This window comes from Acomys minous (genome assembly GCF_964271855.1).
Source record: "Acomys minous genome assembly, chromosome: 2".
NCBI lineage: Eukaryota > Metazoa > Chordata > Mammalia > Rodentia > Muridae > Acomys > Acomys minous.
This window is the reverse complement of record NC_140484.1, coordinates 132,505,742-132,523,658: the sequence shown is the minus strand read 5'-3', so window position 1 is coordinate 132,523,658 and position 17,917 is coordinate 132,505,742. Positions and strand designations below refer to the sequence as shown.

The 17,917-nt window shown below is 39.4% G+C and overlaps 1 protein-coding gene across 2 annotated transcripts in view; it reads right to left on the bottom strand.

Annotated features, from left to right (window-relative positions):
• Window positions 1-1,377: 1,377 nt before the first annotated feature.
• The window catches only part of PGM2L1 (phosphoglucomutase 2 like 1), a 45,841-nt gene continuing 29,301 nt past the window's right edge, over window positions 1,378-17,917 (bottom strand). For both annotated transcript variants that reach the window (XM_084772003.1, XM_084772002.1), the window contains 8 exons: window positions 16,207-16,396; window positions 15,810-15,907; window positions 14,738-14,915; window positions 12,602-12,695; window positions 11,805-11,934; window positions 11,396-11,585; window positions 9,531-9,664; window positions 1,378-7,473 (listed from right to left, as the gene is read on the bottom strand). In XM_084772003.1, the coding sequence (XP_084628129.1) occupies window positions 7,371-7,473; window positions 9,531-9,664; window positions 11,396-11,585; window positions 11,805-11,934; window positions 12,602-12,695; window positions 14,738-14,915; window positions 15,810-15,907; window positions 16,207-16,396 (1,117 nt within the window). In that variant the 3' untranslated portion in view covers window positions 1,378-7,370. The remainder of the gene's footprint in view (window positions 7,474-9,530; window positions 9,665-11,395; window positions 11,586-11,804; window positions 11,935-12,601; window positions 12,696-14,737; window positions 14,916-15,809; window positions 15,908-16,206; window positions 16,397-17,917) is intronic.

The following is a 17,917-nucleotide window of genomic DNA, read 5'->3' as shown; positions in this document are numbered from 1 at the left end:
TGCAAAGCTACCATGAGCGCCTGTAACGGCAGCACTGGAGTGGGGAGACAGAAGGATCACTGGAGCTTGCTGGGTTCTAGTGTGGGAGAGGAGGGTGTTGCCAACAGTGAGCTCCAGGTTCAGTGAGAATTAAGGTAGAGAGTGACAAGGCCACCCAATGACTTCCGACTCTCTTCTTACAAATGTTTGTGGGCGGCCATACATACACACACACACACAGACAGACATGCCAAAATTCTGGGTAGGAGGAAGGGAAAGGATTTGCCCAATTTCAGCGATTTCCCTTTTCCACCCTTACCATTTTATTCTTAGTCTCTTGGTACATTTCTGTTATAATGTGTTCTCATCTTCTTAAGCATTGTGCTACAGATTTATGAACTTATTCACTGTCGTGCTCATAAGTTCTCTCTCTCTCTCTCTCTCTCTCTCTCTCTCTCTCTCTCTCTCTCTCTCTCTCTCTCTCACACACACACGGAAGTTTAGAGGGATCTGAGCATCAGTCCCATGTGTCTCTGTGATCTCTAAGCACTTACTTGCCTGTGTGTTCTTCTATATAGACGTTGGGAGGGATGCGCCATCATTGAGGATATTCTAAATAGCCGTTCTCAGGTCCTAGTGGAGTGTATTACTTTTCCCGTTGTAATAAAGTGCCCTGACAAAAGCAATGTAAGGAAGGAAGGTTTACGCTGGCGTACAGTTCAAGGGGGATATATCACATCATGGTGAAGACGACGTGGTGGTGGGATGGCCATTGGCAGTCAGGATGTGGACTGAACTCAAGTAGCTTGCCCTCTGCCAGTGACCTTTTCCTTCAGCAAGGCTCTACCTCATAAGGGTTCTATAACCTTCTCAAACAGAGCCACTAGACGAGCACCAAGTGTTTAAACACAAGAGCCTGTGTAGTGTATTTCATAATCAAACTGCAAAAGGGAGGAAGCAGCAGAGTAGAAAGATGTCTTGGCTCCACCACTGTGTACTCAAGTGGGTAGGTCCCTGACTATGGGGAGAAATGTTAAGACTAAATTTGGGATCCAACCCCTCACACAGTTCCTAAGGTTTTTGCCACCAGTGGGAGGCATTCACATATGGGAGGAGTGGACAACCCGAAAATCTCCTTCACTCAGTCAAACCTCATCTGCTCTCATCTCCTCCCCACAGGAAAATCAGTTTCCCCTGTAGCCTCAGGCTATTATTTTAATATGAGTTCTCAACCTCTGGATATTCCAGGTGAGCTAATCGAGGAACAATCTACAGAGTGCTGAGCCAAAATATGAATTTAAACTGCAAGCAAATGTGGGTTATGCCCACATTTTAAGAACATCAGTTTAGACAGCACACATAATTTATCTTAGACAATAAAAGTTACATAGACATGTATGACTATGAAGAGACCTGTTTATTACTGAGAAATTTCATTTGGTTAAAACCACAGAAATCCATACACGAATACATAAAGTGCAAATTCTCACAGGCTAACAGTATTTCCCTGTTATTTTTACAGGGGAAGATGGGATATTGACAGAAACTGTTAAAACAAGGGCACAATTCTGAGCTACTGTTAGAAAATTAATTTACTCTTAGTCCTGTGTTTTATGTCATAGTAGATGATGTACACCAACAGCTTATTGTAACCTATAAAAGGTCTCACCATATACAGATGCAGACTCTTCCCACACTTTTTTCCTTCTTTTTTCGCCTGAATGACTCCAATAATACACGTGATGAATCCCAATACTGGACAAAATGCATCAAGCAGTATCAAGTCTGGTGTGATGCACTTGAAAGGTGAGGCTACTGTGCTCAAAGCAGCATCCAGACCAGTGATATTAAACCCACTTAAGATACATTCTTAGCCTTCCTGGCCAAAACCCTGTTTTGTGAGCAAAATACTATATGTTACATAGAGCTCTTATGTAGAAAGATGCTTTGCACCCTTCAAAGGAACTGAGTGTGCTGCATAGGTTTATGTCAAGTTGACACAAGCTTGTCAATTTAGAAGAGGAAACCTCAATTGAGAAAACGCCCCCATCAGACTGGCTTGCGGGGTATTTTCTTGATGATTGATGTGGGAGGGCCCATTTCACTGTGTGTGGTGCCACCCCTGGGCTGGTGGTCCTGGATGATATCAGAAAGCAGGCAAGCCATGGAGAGCAAGTCAGTAAGCAGCACCCCTCCACGGCCTCTGTTTCAGTTCCAGCCCTGAGTGTTTCCTCAGTGATGGACTTATGAGCTCCGAGATGAAACAAACCCTTTTCTTCCCAAGTTGCTTTTGGTCATGGTGTTTATCACAACAATGGAAACCCTAACTAAGACACTGAGTATTTAAAGTTGTGCATACTTAGTAAACATTGCTTACTGGCTAGCTCAGTAATATTTTAAAAACTGAATTGGGAAATTACAGTTTTATTACCTTTTAAATTTTTTCCTTTCTTGCTATTGCCACCAGTTAAATACTGCATAATTGATTTGGATTAAGGAGAGTAGATACTAAAAACAATAAACCATGATCTTTGCTCTCGGGCAGATGACAGCTGTGTTAAGTAGCGCCCGTGAATTAAACAAAACAAACTGGTTTATACATCAGACAATATTATAAGGTTCAAGGGTAATGTAGCTGTTGCCGGTCAATTAATCTGGCATTAATACTTTGGAAGGATAGGTTAGAAAGGCAGAGAATATCCTGGAATGTGTATTTATTATACTAAGGTCATTGTGTGTCCTTCCAGGAAAAAGCAGTGATTGCAAGGCTGGAGGGTCTGAGCCCGAGAATGGAGGGTCACATGATAAACTTGTGTTCCTCTCTGGTGTTTTCCTTTTTCTAATGGTGCTGGGGATATTGCACCTAGGACCTTTGACGTGTTAGGCAGGCACTACCAGAGCTACGTCCACAGCCTGTGTTTCTCTCCTAAAGATTGAAGTTCATCTTTGTATTTCGTGTAGAGAATTGAGAAGTAACGTGTGGCTTAGAGGCTCTCATGGACTCTCATGTCAGTGGTAGGCTTCGTTGGGTTTCATTCTCAAGGCCGTGTTACCCACCCTTTTCACGCTCCTCTGCTTTAGGGCTCTGATGGGAAATTTAGGAAGCAAACTCTGGTCACTCCGCCCCTGTCTTGGCCTCTTAAATTTATAGGTTCTCTTTTTAAAGTAGATAGCCTTCAATTAACCTAGGTGGGAGACTGCTTGCTAGGTGTACCAATACTGTGAATAGTTAAAAATAATAACACTAATTTTATTTTGTTTCTGACTGGCACTAAACCAATGCTTTCTGAAGAGTCAGACCATGTATCATTCTCTTCTATTGTAAGCTTTTTCTTGGGGGGGGGGGGTGTGGGTGTCTATCTCTCCTTAAGCGCAGCTTGAACTCACAGCAATTCTCCAGCCGTAGTCTCTCCAGGGCTGAGATTATACATGTGAGCTACCACAACCAGCTCCCTATTCAGACTTCTTTCAGCTTATGGTAAAATGCTTTGAGGGACAAACATAAAAAAATATTTCCTCTTTGTGCTCTAACTACCCCAAAACACAGGGACCCCAACCCCCATTACATGCTAGATCACTTTGGTCAGTATAACTGTTTCCTCATCCATTTCTAGAACAAATTCAGATAACAAATTCATTGTAAAAGCCCACAGAGGTACCACTTAGTAGTGTCTAGGCAACCAGAAATGGGCTGTGAAAGATATTAAAGTAACTTTATACAGTACATCTCACATTTCTGACAACAGTAAAGAAAACAAGTCTATAAACAAATGATCAGGTCTAAGTTTAAAGCCATCGAATGAACACAGTTAAGGTTCTTATCAGTGAGGTAACAGGGCAGTAGCATTTCACAGTAACAGAAAGTAGAAGGGTGCTAGGGAAGAGGGAGGTAGAGCAAGAAAGGTGAGAAATTAAATGTATCCCAGGGGAATTGTAGTTTTCAAGCTTTACCAGCACCAGTGGACAGTCTGAAAGCAGCAGCAGCTTTCACTGCGCGTCTCCAGGAGACTCTCACTTATGTTCCTCCTGTGTCAATTCCAGAAGCATCACGATGGGGAACTGGGATGGAGGGGTCTGTTTGCTATATGCAGATGCGACCAAGTGCCCAATCCCTGGGAATTGCTCTTAGTTACTGCATCAGATACTGATACAGTGTATTTGCAATAAACCTCAAATATCTTATAAAGCTGTGCGCTCTTCCAGATGAACACAACTGTGTTCAAGTCTTATACAGCTTGCAAATTAAAAAGAACACGCATTACCGCACTCATGCACCTACCATTCAAAACACGTGCAAGCTATTTGTGAGCCAAAATCTAGACAGGAAGTGAAACACAAACACTACCATTAGTGCTGTCTATGTAAGTCTTGTTTCCAGCCTGATTCTTAAAGAAATGTGTTTTAAGGAATCTTCAAATTGCCATTTTGTATATGCCTTAAATTTTCAAATATTATCCCATCAAAAATAAGGTTTCAAACAGGGTTTATGATCACTTCCACCCAAGAAATTCTTACCTCCTTTCTCTGGTTCTCATGTGATTCTGAAACAACATCCTGGCTGGAACTGAATCCATGGTAAGGATGCTCTTTCCTCACCTAGAACTGGGCTTCTTTTCAGGGATCACTACTGTAGGGAAACGGTAGGCCTGCTGCCTGCTCACCCTAACCAACACAAGTGGCCAGCCTGGCATATACTTTACCAAACCCTTACAGTGCTTGGTTTGTGCTTCACAGGCATTTCTCAGGGACACCATTACTGGCTTTTATACATTGTTATTTGCACTTTATGCTTTGCCTTTGCTCCATCAGTAACAACCTTCTATCTCTTTCTTTCTTTCTTTTTTTTCTTTTCTTTTCTTTTTTTTTCATTGCCAGGGATCAGCTGCAAGCTTTGAGACTAAAGTGTTGCTTTGCCACTGGGCTGTATCATCCTAGCCTAATTCTTCTCCTCGGAGCTCCAGAAAATACCCATTTTTATTTATTTGCTCATAGAGAATATATCCATTCCCATTCTATTGCTGGGAAAAGGGAAGAGATAAACAACGGAGTTCATCTCAAGGCTGAGACCCACAATGTGGCACTCCTCCTTTCTTGGGCTATTACTAAATTTATTCTGTTAGGCACCTATGCATTCATTCTGTCAAGTTCATTAAACACACTTGGGCAGATTCAAGAATGGAGACAATTATCAAACAATCTCCTCAACCTATATACTCTGGGAACCTTTATACAGAGTTGAAATTAACTTTTCAAGATAAAGGCTCAAAATGTCAGCAACTTCACTTTAAGATGACTTATCCCTTGCATACACTAAAACATTCAAACAAAAATGTCTTCTTCATAGGCAAATGGCAATCATGATGTGCCTTTTTTGGTTATAAATAGGCCGTCACATCACTTCAGTTTCACTTTGCTCTTGGACCACTAGGCACAGATACTAAAACTGAATATAATGTTTTTCCATATACAGCTTTGATTACACCACTTTGTATACTATATACCATTTCCTAAATTACAATTTACACTCCTAAAAGCCAGTAACATGTCTGATACATTTAAAAAGTAAAACAAAAAATTCTACATACCACTTGTCTAGTGCAAAGCCTTTAAAATAAACCCAAACAGGAGAAATGGGACTCAACATTACCTAGCTATCCTCTACAGTCATATAGGACCCAGCTCTACGACAGTGAGGAAGGAACACATAGCAACAGTGGCAACATAATGTAAAAACCATATTTGGATTACATGAGTTCAACCATTAGCTGAAAGCTGAAACAAACCAAACTATGATTTAATTAACATTCTAATCAGTTTAGGCTTTATATTATTATTTTTAGGAAATACATTATTTTACATTAGTGCTGTCTCCAACAGGCAACTTTTCTTATATGATTACACTCCACAGAATACCGTGTATTCTGTAAACTATGTAGAGAAATATACAACTTGAATAGTTTAGACAATATTTCTCTATTAGGGACTTATAGAAGGCTAGAGATCAACCACAAATGATGTTCCTATTTTCACACTGAAAAAGATGAATATTTATATGATCAGAAATTCCAAAGCCAGCAACATACTAAAACAAATTGATCTTAGTTTTAAATTTCAGTTTCAGTGTTTCATAATACCTAAAATTTCCCATCCAAGCACCAACCATGCTTAGCCTTGTTTAGCTTTTGAGATAAAAATGAGACTGGGTATTTTATAAAGAGGGAATAGTTGTAGAATATACTTAAATCTTGATGTTCCATTTCTTAGTAAAATTAGCATTACATTATCAGATAAAATAAATCTAATCATAAAAATGTAATTCAAAGAGGCTGTCAAATAAATGCCATGCTCATCCCTCAGTGCAGGTTGCTTTCACTCGGAGGTTACAGTAACTGAATCCTAGCATGAAGACTCAACTACAGCTACATTAAGCCAGATTTTATTAAGATTTTTTTCTACAACCATTTTTAGAGTCAACAAATCTGTTTTCCATAAAGGAAGCATCTATATAGTTTGGAAGATTTTCCTTAACTATCTGAAAATGGACTGATGAAATTATATTCAACGCAGGAACATCATTTCAGTTCATGCTAGACCCTGAGAATGGACTGAAAAACCTGACAAGAACAAAGCCACTATGAGTGCTGCCACTATTGTTTTATGTTCAGTAAACATCAGTCTTAAATATATACAGTAAATATATGCCACACCAAGGGCACCTGAAACAGGGGTGCAAAACCACAGACTGTAACATCGGTCCTCAGTCAGAAAACCTAAATTTTTTTAAAAGACAGTCTTACTGTGCAGCCCCGGCTGGCCATATTCTAACTAATGATCTTCCTGTCTCAGCCTCCTGAGGGCTCTAATTACAGGAATGCGCCACCAAGTTGGGTTTCTAATTTGAAAATCAATACCTATAATATAGCAATGACACTTTTCCACACTAGGCAGGACTAGTACCGACAGACAGACAGACAGACAGACAGACACACACACACCTTTTAAGAAATAATTTTCTTAACTAACCCTACAGTTGTATAATGCTTGACTTCTTTTAAACCATGCTATACACAATTACAAGATATGCAACTAAGCTTAACCACAGTTCAATAAGAAAACTCACTTTTGTACTGTTTGTGAAATAGGGAATGGTGTGCCACTGGAACACTTTCAATGTAATGACTGTCACTTAAGATTATGAAAATATTTGACTCATATCCCTCCAAACATTTTCATTTCAAATGTATATAATCTATTTAGCCAGCTGAACACAGAAGAGAAACGGGAAAAGATAACTTGGCAAATGAGAGAATTCTAACACAACGTTCACTGTGTAGAGGTCTTGGATGCTTCATTCCATATGCCAGGGCAAAGTCATAATGTACTGACGTGCCCTACACAGAACGCCAGATCAGTCCATTCTTACTGGGCTCAAGAAAATTCTCTACCAGAGCGTCAATGAGCTTCTTTAATTCTTCCTCCAGTAAGGTTGTGTCACTGAGGGAAAAAGACAAAGAGCTTTAAAATTCTTATTTTCATAGCCTTAACATTTATTTAAATTATTTCCACTTTTACGGGAGGCATGTATCTGATGGGACAACTAAATAATTGGCAAGCAAAATAGAAATCCACCTAGTTAAAATTACACAAAAGAAGAATCTCTCAAAAAAATTTGTACACAAACTGGGCAGTGGTGGTGCATGCCTTTAATCCCCGCACTTGGGAGGCAGAGGCAGGCAGATCTCTGTGAGTTCGAGGATCACCCTGGTCTACAGAGTGAGTTCCAGGACAGCCAGGACTGTTACACAGAGAAACTCTGTCTCAAAAAAAAAAAAAAAAATAATCATACACAAAACAGCAATCATAAGCTAAAATTGGACTGCATTACAGGGTGTCTTCTGGTCCATGATGAAGTGTGAGTTATTATGGCCAATGAGTTATCTTGGGCTAGGCGATTTAAAAGCTCAGAATGCCAATACCAGGTATTATTATGAAATGGCTTCCTGAGGCTGGACAGGTGACACGGAAAAATATTTCCTATCTTTCAAGAACCAGAAAGGACTCCCAGTACTCATGGTGTAGGCACAGGCAGGTGATTTCTGGGAGTTTGAGAACAGCCTGGTTCCAGACCAGCCAGGGCTACATAGCTTATTTAAAAAAAGAAGAAAAAGAATGAATGAGGTGTTTATTAAAAAAAAAAATAACTATACACTTAAAAATGATGCCTCTGAGTCATCACTGAAGTGTTGCTATAGCCCAAAACATTTCTAGAGAAGCTTCTAGTAACTGCCTTCACAGTCATTTGACAAGCTAGATAGATAACATATCAAATTTTTATTACTTTAATAATTCTTCATTATACTTTAAAATTACCTTATTGGGTAACTGTAAACTCTGCTTTGAACATGGAGACATCTTTTTCCTCTCCAGTAAAAATACAGTTTTAGTACATGGGTACAGGAAAATACAACATAACACACTCTAGTTGTGTTCTCAAGATAATTAAAGATAAATCTCCATCTCCAAAATTCACTTATCAATGAAGGCCATAATCAAAAAATACTTCCACATAACTTTTGATATGCTTATTAAATACACTAACAATCTGTGACAAACTGAACTAATATTTTTAGAAAATCAACTGGACTTTGGAAAACCATGGCAGATACAGAAAATAAGATTTACTACATCACTTTCTTATATTAAATCTCAGTCTTTCAAGAATAGAAATTCACTACAATTTTGAAATTTGAAAGTGACATAAGTGTCTTTGGAAAAGAGTCTGGCAGTTTCTCAAAAGGTAAAAACACAGTTATCTTAGGGCCCAGCAACTTTATTCTCTCACATATATATCCAAGAAAAATAAACTCATTTTTGCCACACAAACTCATTCACAATGCTCATAGTTGTACCATTCTTGGAAGCTTAAAGAGTCATAGCTGAATGTCCACTAATGAGTGGACTTAGGAACATGGTATATATCCATACCATGGAATATTTGGGGACCAAGGACGACTGCAGCCACTGAGGACCACATACTGCATTTCATTTATATAAAATGTCCTTTACAGTCCCAGGTGTTATACATGCTCTGTCTTCAGCTATTGGAGCTATTTGGGGTAGAATGTGCCTGAAGGACAGAGGTCACTGGGGCTATGCTTTTGAAAGTTTTACTTGGTCCCTTCCTCCTCTACATGTGACATGTTCATCCTTGCCTTGGGTCCAGACAACTGTTGAACCAAATCTCAAAAGGGATGACCCAAAAAAACCCCTCTTTTCTGTTCAAGTGTTGAAAACAAGAAAAAGTAAGCCATGCCTAAGCAGATCTATAGGAAAGGATGGTGGACGAGTGATTGCTTAGGGCTCTGGTGAATGTTTAACGGGTATGGAAACTTCATTTTGGAGTTATAAAAACGTTCTGGTTGTGATGATCACACAGCTCTAGATATATTAAAAACTACTGAATTTTACATTGCTATGTATGAACTGTACAATATTTAAGTTATATCTTGATATAGCTTCTACATATATGTCAAAAGAGAGTCAAGTCTCACCTCTGGCCAGGGGATGCACACAGCTCTGCATAATACTTTATCTTTGGCTCTGTCCCACTTGTTCGAAGAGTAGCAACACAGCCATTTTGAAAAGTAAATGTAATCATTTGGCTGTTTTTACTCACAGGCAGTACCTATGCAAAAGGCAACAATTTACACCTGCATCTTCATTTTCAAGAACTATAAAAGACACTGCACTTCCACAAAGTAGCTAAGGTGTCTAACTCATAAGAACAAAGCAGCCTGGTGGCTGCCAAGATTTGGGAGATGGGGGTGTAAAGTTGTTTAATGAGTACAGAATTTCAATTCATCAAGGTTAAAAGTTCTGGAAATCCATTGTATATAATATAAACATTACAGAACTGTATGTTTTAAAACTGGTAAGATTAAAAAAGAGGACATAAAGTTCTGAGGGAGTTGGGTTGATGGATCCCAGAGAGAGCTGGAGGGAGGCAGTAGGGGTGGATAAGATCAAAATACATTATACAGATGTATGGAATTTTCTAAGAACAAAAAAATATTTTAAATTGGTAGAATACAAACATGGGTTAAACACGTTATTAGAATATTGAAACAATATCTGGATATTACACATGGGAACTTAAGCTACCAGTTATCATCATAACCACAACAAAATGAATATGATAAGACCTTATCACACTTAAGTGTCTATTAAGTACCTACCACACAGGTAGAAGCTTTGAGAGGCACAGAGGAAATGGACCTGCCACATGTAATGCAACAATGACATAAGTAGATGTCAACAAAGACACCATTATGTAACCCAAGGAAGGTAACTGATTATGGGACCTGGAGGTCCTACGGAGGATGTAACATTTGCCTTAAGTCTTAGGCACTCTAGATAAGGCCCCTATCACCATCACCCCTTGCCTCAAGCCTTAAGTAATGGTGAGGTATGAACCTACAGCAGAAAGGCGAAAAGGGAAAACTAAGGCTAACAACTTAACCCAAAATAAAGAAAAACCTTAAAGAGTATGTGTTTAAGAAATCATTAGTTCCTCTTATTTGCTTAGAGGTATAGGGACTAAGGCTGAAATATGTTAAAATTAGAAAGATGTAGGGCTGTGGAATTAGAAGCTTTTAGAATCCATGCTCCCACATCATCTACCACACTGCACACTTCCTCTCTCACTTCCTCTCCTCCCTTGGTCCCTCTTCACCCAGCCTACGCCCCTTGCACCAGTAGTACAGATGGTTACCTGGGGAGTGTGAGTGTCATAGAGACCAGTTAGTACACTTGAAACCACTCTGGCACAAAACAATGGGTCCTACCCTCAAAACTAGAGGCCACCCTTTACTGCAGCATAAATTATGACAAATAGTTTACAATAAATTTTCTTTTAAAAAGAAATGTTTTTCAGGAGATTCAACTTCTAGATGAACACACAGAATGCTGGGACGGTGGTACCCTGGAGAGTGCTTAGAAAAGCTATTCTCAACCCGTGAGTTTTGACCCCTTCAAGGGTTGCATATCAGATATCCTGCATATCATGTTTTTACATTTACAATTCATAATAGCTGCAAAACTACAGCTATGAGGTGGCAACAAAATAATTTTATGGTTGGAGTCACCCCAACATGAGGAACTGTATGAAAAGGTCGCAGCATTAGGAAGACTGAGAAGTTCTGGCAGGCCTCCACCTGTAGAACCGCACAGTGCAGCTCTTCCGTCTGGCTGCTTCTAAACTGTAGGCACTGTAAAGTAGACACCATGAGCACACTGGCTCGGCTCTTATGTGAAACTTGTTCCAGCTTGAGTTTTTTTGTTTTTTTGTTTGTTTTTTTTTTGGGTGACTTGAGTCATTATATCATCTTTGTTGTTTGAAAAAAGGAGAGGTACTCACGGATTTCTTATTGGGCTGGCTGCTGTCATAGCCAGTGGTTATGTCCCGCACATGCAAGATAGCAAATGGCCCACAAAACTTTGGATATTCCTTTGGAGACTCAAAATTGCGAATCCTTTCAAATATAGTTTTGATGGTAGGTGGATCATAGCACAAGAAATAGGAAGTTTTTGAGATGTGATAACCGTATCTGCACAGAGATTGAAAGCTGATGTCAGATTCTAGGTAACTTTGGGCACATTTACCTATTAAAGATGCAACAGCATAGTATAAAGTGATAGTGATAATTTTAATAATAAAGAAATCTGTTCCTCCAAAATAAACTAAGAAAAGGACCCCAAACCAAAGAACCAAACAAAAAAAAGCAAGCAAGACAGGTCTGCTGTGTGAGACTCATGTGAGAACTCACTTCTCATAGACTTTCGTCAGTTGCTCCGTCAGTGTTACCTTCCTGGTCTCCAGGAAAGAGGCCATTTCAGCAATAACAGCAGCTGCACTCACTCCATCTTTATCCAACACGGAGGTTCCACACAGAAAGCCTGAGGGTTACATGGTGTCTTTAGAAAAGGGGAAAACTTCAGCCCACAATTCCCATGGTTTTGCACTTTTTTGCTGACCAGTGAACTAAAGAGCATAGCATCCGGCCAGGTGTGGTAACATATGACTGTATCTCAGCACTCGATGGGCTGAACTGGGAGTTCAAGGCCAGCCTAGGTTGCAATACCCACGATCTTGTCTCAAAATAAAAACAAAACTCACAAAACACCAATATTAACCATAAAATACAATGACGACAACAACAAAGTCTAACTCCATACGATTCTAGTAATAGAATGTATTCAGGGCCCTTAAATTCTTCTCTAATAAGAAATGTACCTACGTATTGTGATTTAGTCTTCTTAAGTAATCCAAGTCTTTAGCAGTGCAACATAAGCACAACACGTGCTTAACTGTGAGTACCTGTCCATAACACCGTGGCCTAATAAAGCCTTTACTAAGTCCTTCTTTGTAATCAGATTTGAGGATTTTTCATCTGATGAGCTACTGTCCACTTGGAAGACATATATACCGCTAGGCATGCATCTCTTCATTTTTGCAACTCCAAATTACAGCTAGAAGGTAAATATCTCCTTTCTACAGAATTGCCATTTTTTTTTTTACAACACTTTCAATCCAAAGAAAAGATTGTTAGTATTTACTTCATACCAATAGACTCTTCAAATGCAAAAAGGACTTCTTTTCCATGTCCTAGGAGGTCTTTTATCCTACTTCCGATCCATTTAAAGCCTGGTAATGTTTCCTGAAATGTAGAGGAAGATACTCTAGTTAAATGACTCTGATGAACACATATTAAAGAGCTTATCTGTCTCTAAATGCATATAACCCTTGCATAGGGAGCTTCTGTCATGGTCCTTGGTGCATAAAGGTTGATATAGTGTTAGACATATAGTTACTCACTACCATAACTACACACATAGGCACAATTAACAACCCACTTATAAAAACATGTTTATAAGTGATGATGAATACAGATGCAAAATGACAGGTGTGTACAATCATCTATTGCCTACTAAGTACTGTAATGGGTACTTTGCATCATCCTTTCTAATGCTCACAAATATTGTGCTACAGCAGAAGCTCGGAGATTGCACCTAAGAGATGGAGGCAGAGTTTAATTATTCTGCTTTCTGAAACTGTCCTTTAAGAGCATTATAACCTTAGTATGAACACTCATAAAGGATGGGACTTGGTCTTCTTGGGTAATCAGAGCCTTTAAGTTTTTAGTGACGCAACATAAGCACACTACATGCCTGAGCTGTGTACCGTTCCTTTACCAAGCCCTTTTTGTCATTAGATCTGAGGGTTTTTCATCTGATGAGCTACTGTTCACTTGCAAGGCATGCCTTGCCCTGGTGTCAATAGAGAGGGCACGCCATGCACACTAATTCTATGACGACCATCACTAATCTGTTCCCTAACCCATGCTTTTGCTTCAATTTTTTGAAATAGAAATGGAAAAGCCAATGCCGTCTTCTATAAAAACAAACAAATGTATAATATTGTTCTTTACAATCAAGTTTCCTTTTATGCTCAGGATATATATCATAATTCATAATAAAATTTCAGTATCTTCTAATTTCTTTATTTGTTTTGTTGTTGTTTTCAAGACAGGGTTTCTTTGTGTAGCCTTGGCTGTCCTGGACTTTCTTTGTAGACCAGGCTGGCCTTGAACTCACAGCGATCCACCTGCCTTTGCCTCTTGAGTGCTGGAATTAAAGGTGTATGTCACCACTGTCCAGCTTCTAATTTCTTATTTGTGTTTAATAAGCACAATATTCATTTGTTATGTGTGATGGGTGTGTATGTACACACATGCATGTTCATGTGAATGAATGCATATGTGTCCCACAGTCCACATGTGGACTTGAAAGGACAACCTTGGGTGTTGGTCTTCATCATTCAACCTCATTCCAAATATTGTTTTAAACATTTTTTGCCACTGCATTCACTGGGGCAGCAGGTCCATTAGTTCCAGAGGGATTCTCCCATCACCAAGTCCCATTTTGTAATAGGAGGACTATTAGTACATGCATACAGTACTGCACTCAACTCTACATAGGTTCTGGGGACTCAAAATCAATTCCCCAAGAGTCCAAGGCAAAACTTTACCCACTAAGCCATCTCTCCAGCCCATAATATTCTTTTACTTGTCTAACTAGTATTAAGATTTATAGCTTGACGATGACCAAGAGGTCAAAAGAAAGATCACTTAATTGGCCTTAGTCCAAGTGGCTGCAAAAAAGCTCACTAACTGCCTGTCGCTAGTCCAGGGAGCTGTAAAAACGGCCACTAACTGCTTGAGGCTCACAAAAATTAATGATCCAGCCTGAGAGTCACTATTCACTTTCTGGATATAGAGTCACTGAACCTTAAGTTTGCAATTTAATTGCGGTTAAGGTAACAAGGCATAATTCTGTATCTGATGAGCAGAAGCAAAGACTCAATGAGTCTGCATTTTCTCAAGTCTGTGTTACTGATAAGGCAGACTTTCCCAGTCTAAAATGCTATCTGTGCCCACATGATGCTCCCAGACAATAATAGATGGAATAAAAAGTGCTAATGTAACATCTTGAAAAACATCTCATCTTAGCCAGAAATTCACATACGAGATGACTCTGGCTCAGGTGTCTAAATTATTAAATATCAAGCAAGTCTGAACAGTTAGAAAATGGGAGAGTTAGCGATGAGATCAATGAAAGTCAGTCTGGTGCAGCCATGTCTTTGTAGAAATGTGTAGAAAAGTGGCATCAAGACTTCTAATGAAGTCTGCTTTGTTCTTACTTCAAAATGAAATCCTTCTTTAAGTGCAATTGCCTTTAAGATTTTAGAAGAGACAGTGGTGGCCAGCATGTACACGCTCTTCACATCAGCATTTGAGTTGTTTTGCTTCCAACAATCAAACATCCACCACCCAAACAAAGCCGCCAACTCGTTCCCTGTGAAGACTTTCCAACGACCGCTGTAGAAAGAGGGAAAATTCAAAGTCAGAACCTTTTTGATATCATGAAAACCTTCTGACTCGGACCTTCAGATCACCTTCCTTTAGACGGGAAACCCCAAAAGCTTTTTCTGGGACTTTTGGCAAAACATTTATCCCTTCTTTTTGGTGTGTAGTATATACCTGTGTATCTGTGTGTGCACACATGTATGTGCATATGTAGTGAGGCCAGAAGTGAACACTGAGTAACTTCCTATATTACTCTTCACCTTATTTTAAAATATAGTTTAAATTTTATTTATTTATTTATTTAGATTTTTCGAGACAGGGTTTCTCTGTGTAGCCCTGGCTGTTCTGGACTCACTTTGTGGACCAGACTGGCCTCAAACTCATAGCAATCCACCTGCCTCTACCTACCGAGTGCTGGGGTTAAAGGCCATCACTGCCTGGCTCAATTTCATTTATTTTTATTTATGTGTACCTGTGTGTGCTGGCTTTCCTATGTGTGTACATCTCTGTAATGCCCATGGAGACCAGGAGAGGTTGTTGGATGCCCTGGAACTGGAATAGACAGCTGGGAGCCACCTGATGTGGGTGCTGGGAACCAAACCCAGGACTTAGGAAGAGAAGTGCATGCTCTCTTAATCACTAGCAGCACTCCACCTTATTTTTTGAGACAGGGTCTCTCACTGAATCTAGCTAATGAGCTCCATCAACCTCCTTCTCTGTTCCACCAATGTTGTGAGCTCATATGTGCAGCTGACCTGCAGTGTCCTAAAGACACAGTTGTGTTGTGGTCACTTACTGCCTCTGGCTCTTAGGATTTTTACACCCCATTTCTGTGACAACCACTAATTCTTAGGAGGAGGAGGTGATGTAGATGTCCCAGTTAAGGCTGAAGCTCAAACTATTTACTTCTCCTGAAGTTCTGCCACTGCCAGCCGGTCTGCATCAGGATCTGTGGCTAGCACTATCCGGGCATTTTCTTTCTCTGCCAGTCTCAGGGACAGTTCCTAAAACAGTGATCCAAGAAGGCTAGATTAGACTAAAGAAGCTAGAGCCAATGTTCTTGTTTCTAAATGTAGGTATGAAGTCAGTCACATGAATTTCAGAACCCATGCATTCCGGAGAGACAGAACTAAGGCCACTTTCAAACAAAATTCCATAGAGCTCCAATATAATTTACAAGGCGCACACTATGGTGCTTGCTGCAGGGTGCAGGGAACATGTAAGTCATCCTTGACATGCCACTCAGTCCCATATACCCTGATGACTGATAAGTGAAGAATAATTTAAATATTAAAAACAATACCAGCACAGATTCTCCTTCTTCAGGGTTGGGGCATTTAACAGTAGAAAAGTCTGGATCTGGATCTTTCTGTTCGGGGACTGGAATTGGAGGCTTAAAACCAAATGCTTGAAAAGCCAACTGCACGTAGTCATGTCCAACTCCATGAAAGGAGGTGTGTACAAATTTCAAGGTGGTCTTTGAATTTAAGTCCCTGTAAACGAAAATCCCACATACCTTCACTTACCATTTACAAACCACTTATAACAAAACTTATAAAATAAATAACAAATATTTCATAATAGACTTCAAAATACCCATAAAGGGAACACCCAACATACTTGGGTGTTGGTTTCAACATTTGTCAATTCTGTCAGCCTGGCTTTACTTCTTCAAACATCATATTGTTTTGCACAAAATACTTCAGTATCTAAAAACACACTTATACCTTCATTATCACATCTAAAACACTGAACATTAATTTTAAAACGTTGTCTAGTATCTTATCAGTGTTCACATTTTCTCCAAGTGTCTAAAGAATAATCATCTGGTTGCTATGTCGCTCAAGTCTCTTTCAACTTACAAATGTTCGTTCCTTAAGTCTCCAATGTCCCATATATTGCTATGCAAATTATGCATTTTTTTCATAATTTCTTGCCTTTCTTTCCCTCTCCCCCTCCCTTCCTCCCTTTCAGTTTGAAACAAGATCTTTTAAATGTCTCCAGCTGGCTTCAAATTCACTGTGTAGTTGAGGATGACTGTGAGCTTCTGGTCCTCCTGTCTCCAAGCACTGGGATTACATGTATATCACTGTGCCTAGTTTGTGCATCACCAGGGATTCAGCCCAGGGAGGGCTTGGCCCATACAAGACATTTAGTCTGCTAACCAAGTTACACCTCAGCTCTTGTTTATGTTAGTCTATTTCTCTGACCTGTTTCTACTACAAATGAGTCACTGAATCTAGAGGCAACAGTAGATTCTATTCCAATTCCTCTGGTAAGAATAGATGTGTACTTTCTACCGAGTCACAAGAGGAAGCCATAATGTCAGGTTCACAGTTAATATTTATCAGAGTCCTGTCATCCTCATTTAACCATCTGTAATTTTCTAAGCTTTGGGGATGGCTGCTTTGACACACTATAAAGATCACAAAATTGTCAAGTTTTAACTCTACTCTTCTTTCTGCATTTAATAGCTGAATTTGGGAAGTTAAATGAGTGGCAGAGTGCCTGCCTAGTATGTATAAAGCTCTGAGTTCAATCTCTAGCACAGGGGAAAAAAGTAGATTTTTTTCTTTAAAAAATATTCCTCTTTCAGTCAGCTCTTAAACTCTGAAATGGAATTTACACATGGAAAAAATATGAGAATTAATTTTAAAAGTAAAGATTCATAATTCATTAAAAGCACTGAGTTGTTTTTTTTTCAGTCTCGAAATACATAAAAATAACCAATAATGTGCTTTCTTAGTATAACTAACAACCATTGGCTTTCTTTTTTGTGTCCATTAACTACAATGATTCTTCATCTTGATGGTTTTCTAGTCTTTAGTCAGTGACAGCCCCCTCATGTTGGCTCTTCTATGTTTTTAATACAACCTAAGTATCTCCTAGTATGTTAAGAGGGGAGAGAGGGATGTGCAGGGGGAGGTGAGATGAAGGGAGGTTGAGGGATAGGGAGGGAAAGGAGGAGAGAGAGAAGAGGAGGGAAGGGAGAGGAAGAGAGATGGGGGGGAGAG